The sequence below is a fragment of the Plasmopara halstedii genome (genome assembly GCF_900000015.1).
Source record: "Plasmopara halstedii genome assembly, contig: Scaffold_322, whole genome shotgun sequence".
NCBI classification, from domain to species: domain Eukaryota; phylum Oomycota; class Peronosporomycetes; order Peronosporales; family Peronosporaceae; genus Plasmopara; species Plasmopara halstedii.
In genome coordinates this window covers 1,653,215-1,660,851 of record NW_020187243.1, presented here as the reverse complement: position 1 = coordinate 1,660,851, position 7,637 = coordinate 1,653,215, and the positions used below count along the sequence as shown (strand labels likewise).

The window sequence follows — 7,637 nt, the reverse complement described above, 5'->3', positions numbered from 1 at the left end:
CCCTGGTGACGACGTCGTCTCACTAGACGTTCCACGTGATAGTGGACGTCACCGTTCTTATCGAGAAGAGTCGGTGGCAAGCGGTGACAACCGGGTCAACCGCCATCCGGTGACTTGCGATGCTCTTTGAGCCCTTGAGGATGAGATCCTTCGTATACGGAGCTCCGCTGAGCGTCATGCCAAAGTAACATATCGCTGTGCGGACGCTCTTGATGATTTTGAGCGAGTCGTGCGCCGGCTGCCTCGCCTTGATGACTACCGCGCTCTGTCGTAGCGACTCCTAGCCGTGGAGGAGGCGAATGCGTCGCTGCAGGCTCCATTGGAGATGGAGGTTGTTGCACTCTGTGCTCAGAACCAGTTGCTGGTTTAGTTTCGGGGTGGCCGAGGGCCCGTGGGATCCGCTCTGGCGCCAACGCTTTCGCGTTCACATGTGCCGGATCCCGTTACGGCTTGAGCAAACCCACGTAAAATGCCGGATGGGTGCACATCCGTTTGGGAAGGCTAAGCGTATACGCTAGGTCCCGCTTGGCCACAACCTTAAACGGTCTGATAAACCGTGGACGAAGCTTCGTCCGGAAGATAGCAGAGGCTGCATGTGTAGGCAGGTCCATAGAGTTTAATGAAATCAGGTCTCCAAGCTTAAAGCTTTCCACTTTGCCTCTTCCCTTTTCATCTGCCTATAATGTATTTAGATTTTATTATACATATTTAGGAAAATCTATGCACTTAAAATTAGGCGGCTTTGCCGCAGATAAGAATAAGAAAGTCAGTTAATTTAAACGAAAGAGTTAACTATCCTTCTGTTAAGGTTGTAGTTACTCTTAGAGTAAGCGGATTGCGATTCGCCAAACACGTACTTGTTCTAAGTATAGAACGAAAGGTCGGTGACCTAACTTACGCTACCTTTAAGCGCAAAGCTACGGCAGCCCCGCTGCAACTAGCTAAGTCAATATTTGCTCCGTTACAGCTTTCCCAGGCTCACACGAATTTGTCTACTAAGGAAACCGCACAGATAGACCGTCCAGAGTTCTACACCCCTCTCTGCACATTACCGTGCCTGCTCTCCTGAGCGTTCTTGCAGTGGGGGCCCGCCCCCGAAAACTCAATTTGGAGGCCATACGCACAGTCTCCGCTCTCGTCGCGCTTGAAGAAAATCTCGGTGGGGATGCCGAGTTTTCTTATATGAGAACGGTCCTAGTAACTCTCCAAATGTCGACCAATCGCTACCGCCTCACTCAACGAATGACGGCCTAGCCATTTCCCAAATAGAAGCGCCCCCTGTATTCAGCTTTCTGGTGCACGAAACTTCAAATGTTATACTCTTCTACATTTGCATTAAGAATTTTACGCACCATCGTAGTCCCCACGTCGTTATCAGCAAAGTGGACATCAATCAAGAAACTCGGTTTGCTTTACAGCATGCGCAAGAGTCATGCCGACAGTTGCCTAGATCAAGTTGTGATTATGATTCTTTAAAATCGTCGAAGTCGCTTGCCGCGCTGTTGTGGAGCTTATACATCTATGTGTGTGGGCCATCCACTCACACCACGAGCGACACATGTGTAAGAAAGTCGCTTCGCTAGCGCTTCCTCAATCCACAGGTCGTCACTCATCAAGACAGCCGTCTCTGCTTGGAGCAGCAGTGGTTAGCCAAGCTTGAGCCCCCATGAAACATTTACCTTATGTACTAGATGATGGCTCGAATGCCGATGAGTATTGTCTCAGTAGAGTGAATAAAACGCGCCACCCCTCTCGTTCTCGGGCTTGATAATCCGGTTTCAGCGAAGAGGGCGTTTGTCTTAACGTCGTCTCATGCTAGACTCTGCAATCTCATAAGCACAACGCGAATGTCGAAGTGACAACTATCATCTCGAGTTCCGGTTGCTAACAGCCCCTTTTGTATCTATGAGCTAACTTTAACAGCTACCAACTCATTGTCTTGCTCACGCAAGGTCAATGACCTTCCACTATCGGGAGGTGTGCTGCAACGAGCATATTGTTCGATTGTGCGCCAGTTCATAAGCGGCCACAGCACCAGGGCAGTCTTGTCAAAGTGGGACCTAAAATTCTACAATTTTTCTGATTGAGCCTGACCTTTGAGATGCCCTGGTGTTCCATTGGTCCACCTAACGTTCCATGTGGAATTGAATCACCCCTGTTTTATTGAACAGAGACTACGGAGGTCTACCTTCTCGCGGCTGGCTCTCGTGAGATCTCTCGGTTGTGGCAGCCAGCGACATGTTTGGAAAGTCTTGGTGTGCGTTCAAAATTGAGATGAGCCCTATCTCGGTTCATCTCTATTATCCGGCATTGACACTGTGTGATTGAGGCCTCAATGGCGCTTTAGAACTGTATCTGTGCTTTTAAACAGATGATAGCTCAGCTACAGTCGGTGACAGCGATGATGATTTGTCTCCTTCATAGCTCTTGACATCCGACTGGCTCGTAAGAGTGGGGTAGTAGTATGGCTTCAATTTGCCCACTCAGAACACAGGATATCTCCGAATGTATCTAAACATTTAAAATTTAACTCAACTCCATTTTCGCTACGACCTTTACCGACCTGATATAGAGTGGTTAAAACTTAATCTCATAGACTGCGGACACTGCATCTGTTAGTAGGTTTTCTGCTTTCAATAAAACGTGTTGCCTCGAATATTCGTGTATGTTTCGTCTGCCTTCGTATCGCATTCCTTTTTTACTTGACTCAGTCATAGCGCCACGCACCCTGAGCTTGATGCTCAATCTCATAGAGGTATGAATTGTGTCTCGGTCTGAACCAGTATGTTTATTTTGTTCGACAGCTCCGACCTCTCTAAAGCCGGACACTTTGCAAAAAATACATAAGATTTTAAAATTGACGCTGTCAAATGCACCACAGGGTATTCCGAAATTATTTGCGTAAAGCAGAATCAAGCCAGTACAGGTATGTATTGTATTATAATGACACAAACTCAATTTGTGAAAGCTCCTCACTTCAGCACCGCGGTCTGTCTGCTCAAGTGATTGGGAGAATAGCCTCTCTCAAGCGATCGCGCGTTCTTCTGACCCTATCTTTACTGATGGTCAGCGGTTGACATATGCAATCTGATGCCGAGCACGTTAGATAATGTTGCCGTTATTTGAGGTACTCGGCATCAGACGCTGTAAAACGTGGATATCGTTGGCACAAATTCACAGTAATCATATAGCTTTCAGCTGACAATTCTTGGAAGAAATGCGGTGGGCGTCATACATCATGTGGCTACAGCCCCCATGCCGCGAGAGCACGATGAATTGCAGGGGATGTAAGCCATACGAACGCACCAGTTGCGATGAAATTCAGCAAATCGAGGACGACCATAGAAAATTCGTTGCTCTTGGATGGCACCGCGATAGCCGCAGATGTTATTTTAGTGTCAGTACGAAAGATTTGAGCCTTGTTCCCCCTTCACTTTAAGCTGAGGGGACGGAGGGTCGGACTCCTACGCAAAAAACGACAAACATTCGTGGAAAAACGGCAGATTTCAATTGGGCGCTCTGCGTCTACCGGGTAGGAAATGGACTGCTTTAACTTCAAAGAGATCGTGGTCAATCAGACCCAGCCTTGAAAAAGCGACTCATTCAATTGAGATGGGGCTTATAGTTCAAGGTTGCTGGTTGCTGACATCAACGCCCCCACTATTGTGAGGCAGTGAATAGTTCGGATGGATTCATTAGATGTACAGTACGCGTGAATACGTTTATAGGAATTAACCATGCCTAATGCGAATACGATATTCGCGCGTCTTGTGGTCAAGGCACTCGTCACAGCGGCGAAAGATTATGTAGAGCCTTTGGGGTGACTTTGAAATTTCTACAGCGTAGAACGTTGTATTGTGCTGGACCCAACTTCATAATACAATATATTTTCAGGCATGGCGTCGACTAAATTCCGCAATTCAAGAGCCGATTGGACGCCGAAATAGTTGTATACTACGCACATCACTCCAGGTGAAGGGTGTGCGATTCATGTAGAATCGCGAAAGCGCAAAGCTGAGGTACCTTCCGCGCAAGACATTGCAATGTAGGATTATTGCTGCTGCGATTTTGGCAAATGCTTTGATGTATGCTCGAAAGACAGTTGGTCTTTCGTCCTATACGTTTCGCCCCACTAGCACCGCTCACCTTGCCTCGTTCTGGCGCAGTGACTTTCTGCCTCCTAGTCTCATTAACTGCGTTTAAGCTAACACTCATTCTACAACTGCTGGTTGTCGACGGCATAGCAGAAGGAACATCCACTTAAGAGTAGCTTTTATTTCGTTTGTGCTTGCGCTGCCTTTGAGTTCAACGAGAATCACAGCTCCGTAATTGGATTGTTGTGTAGGGTCTATGCTGGTACTTGACGTGTGTATCTGAGTAAATAAAAAAGTGTTAAGGCGCGTGTTCAAGGACTCGCCGGATCATCTTTCGCACTCAGAGAATGATGCAGCTCGAAACTACGGATCGTTTTCTACATGCCTTGGTCAAGTCAACAGTCTCCGCACAACCTTCACTGACATCAAATCAAGAACGTCAAGAGCGAACAAGAAGAGCGCAAGGCTAAATGATTGTATCAAGTTACAGATATGTTTTCTAGAAGACCGATAAATTCAAGTGTGATATATCATTCAGTTGAATCAAGCCAACTTTACGTTTAAAACGAGTCTAAATGTCGTAGTTGCATTGAAGCAAGGCAAAGCATCTTGATCCAATCATCATGGCTTCCCTAGAAGTGCTAAAATAAATATTGGACATTTTTGAGAGACGGCAAAGGCTCAGGGAAGAATTAGCACGCAGAGAAACCAAGGTGTAAGACATACAAATGCCTTATTTTTAGGGAATTCGATGCATCGGTCGCCCTGATCCCTGGGCACCAATAATGCCTACCGGGAAATTCCAAAAATGAAGCACGCATTGTTGCGATGATGGCGTTAAATTTGTGGGAATGTGGTAGCATAGTATCTGCGGAGTCGTAAAAAAACAAACAATACCAAAATCGCATGCGTGTGTTTACAAAAGCGTTCGTGCCAAGAGACAATTAGCGTCGCTTGCGCGGTAAGCTGTATGACTTGCGCTAAAGTCGTTGCCAGTCGCTTAAAAATTCAATCGGCAGATTCCACATTTTGCTGGTGCAAACTCGTGAGATCAGCAAACCGGATACAATTATTTATTTACACGCGTAAAACACCCGACGGTGTTTTGTCTGTGGGAACACCCGTCACCTTCGGACGGGTTGTCTCTTGCGCAAGGCGCGTAATGTTTCATCGAACCGACGTCTCGCGTCTATCTAGTATGGTTTGTCGACAAAACCCAGTAGGTGCGGAGCTCTTTACAAGAGAAAAACTGAGTTATGTTGTGCCTGAAAGAGGTAAGAGGCAGCTAGATTTAGCCCTGAAGAGCTCCTTGTCTTGAACACGGATCGTGTATGCAACCCCTCGGTGTCACGTTTCTTGACTTTGATAGTGTAAGACGCCGCTTAGTCTTAGACTTGGGCGCAAGATACAACCATATCCTTGGTATGGCATGGTTGAAACTCCACGAGACATAGTTTGTTTGCAGATCAAAGACCTTAAACGCTACACGCAAGTATTTGGTCGAGCTTTGGTGAGTCATGAACCCGACTTCGCGTTCGGAAGCCGAGTGGCAAGTGGCGTGTCGCTCACGAATACAATAAGCTAAACGCTGCCACCATACCGGCACAGATGCCAATTCCTAGAAAGGAAGTTATCCAGAACAATATGGCTGGTTGTACAAAATACAGCGCACTTGACTTGGTCGATGGTTATCACCAATTGCTCGTGAGAGCGAGTGATATTCCGCTAATAGCGGTGAGGTTTTCGAGCGGGATGCCGCAAGGGCTGCCAAATGCACCAGCAACATTTAATCGTCTTGTGACGCAATTTTCAGGTCCCTCCGCAGTCATGCGAGGCGTAGGAGGACAGATGAGGAAAAACCGGGGCTCGAGTGAATGCGCACGAATATGCTGCATGCTAATGCCGATAGGTGAATCTTCGGCGCGGAAGAGTCACCTTATTACGGTGCTTCATTGAGAAGCGTCGCTTTCGAATGGGATGCTCTCAAGACCATTGTAGACTTCTTGGTTCCGAAGAACAAGAGGATTTGCGCAAGTGACTTGGCCTGAGCCAACTACTTGCACTAGTATATGGTCAATTATGCGGTTATGGCACGGCCATTGCTGAGTCTTCTTAAAAAGGATATGGAATGGTGTTGGGATACCGAGCATCGAAAGACTTTTGACAGTGTCAAAGACAGCCTCCTTCATACACCAATACTGGCGCTGCCAGAACCCGATCGTCCTTTAAGTGTCGTCTGTGACGCTTCGGATTTTGCCATCGGCTGTGCACTGCTGTAAGCAGACACCAAGGGGCGAGATCGTGTGATCACGTTCGACTCTCGCCAATTTAAGACTGCGGAGAGGAGCTGCCCAGTTCACGACAAGGGATTACTTGCGATGAAGTATGCGCTGTCAAGTTCAGTGTGCACCTGCTGGGGCCAAAACCGATTGTGATCTACACAAATCATGCGTCACTACGCACTGCGACTCAGTCGCCTCGCCCCTCTCGCCAATTGGCTCTCATTCTTTGTCGAAGATTACTTTGAGGTGAAGTGTAGGCCAGGAAAGCAGAAAACTTTGGCCGATGAGTTGTCATGTAGACCGAATTATGAGCTTGCTCATGTCACGACGGTGACTCCGTCAGTTAAAGATTCGACTCGCGCCGCGTACGCGGGTGATGGTATGTGTGTAACGCTGCTACAGACTTTCGGGGGCAAGAAACTTGGAAACTCGGACAAGAAATTGTTTTATAGCACCAATTCAACGGATACGCTACAATGTATAGTTCCTCACGATGAGGATTTGAAATACCGTATCCTCTATGAGGCCCAATACATCCCACTCAGTGGTCATGTTGGCCGTGAGAGGACGTACAGCTCAGTGAGGTGCTACTGTTGGTGGCTCAAGCTGTACAAATGGACAAACATATATGTGCGCACGTGTGAGACATGTCAGAGGGTGACACCCTCTCCGAATGCGGCGGCGTCGCTGGCCAGCTTACCGGTGTTGGCTGTCCATGAGTATGGACTTTGTGTTTGACCTGCCGAGGGACTCTACAAATGTTGTGATCTGTGGATCGTTTGAGCAAGATGACTCATCTTGCGGCCGTGCCGGACACCATATACAGTGTGGGTACAGCGAAGCTGTTTGTCGATCGTGTCTTTCGGCAGCATGGACTCCCGGGGTCAATTGTCTCTGATAGAGACCGACGCTTTACTTAGAAGTTTTGGTCTAAAATCTTCAGGGTGCTGGGCACCACTTTAAATATGTCAACCGCGGACCATCCGCAGACTGATGGTCAGACCGAGCGGGTAAATCGCGCCGGTGGAATGGTTCTTCGCAGCATTTGTTCTGAGACACCGAAGCGCGGGAGCGCCATGTTGCCACTCGTAGAGTTTGCTCTGAACAATGCAGTCCGTTTATCTACCGGCTACACGCCGCTTTATGTGAACGGGCTTCTGAATCCTCGCGTGCCGCTGACGTACTTATTCTATGGCTCAAGGCTTTGTGGAGGAGGAATAACCGAACGGCTAGCTTATGCCAGCCCCCTCACTGTTCGTAA

At 47.8% G+C, this 7,637-nt stretch overlaps 1 protein-coding gene across 1 annotated transcript; it reads right to left on the bottom strand.

Annotated features, from left to right (window-relative positions):
* Nucleotides 1-3,906: 3,906 nt before the first annotated feature.
* PHALS_08471 (uncharacterized protein) lies at nucleotides 3,907-4,215 on the bottom strand (the record flags this gene model as incomplete). Its single annotated transcript, XM_024723824.1, has 2 exons — nucleotides 3,907-3,954; nucleotides 4,024-4,215. The coding sequence occupies 2 exons, from the start codon at nucleotides 4,213-4,215 to the stop codon at nucleotides 3,907-3,909; spliced, it is 240 nt and encodes a 79-aa protein (XP_024574762.1).
* Nucleotides 4,216-7,637: the final 3,422 nt, after the last annotated feature.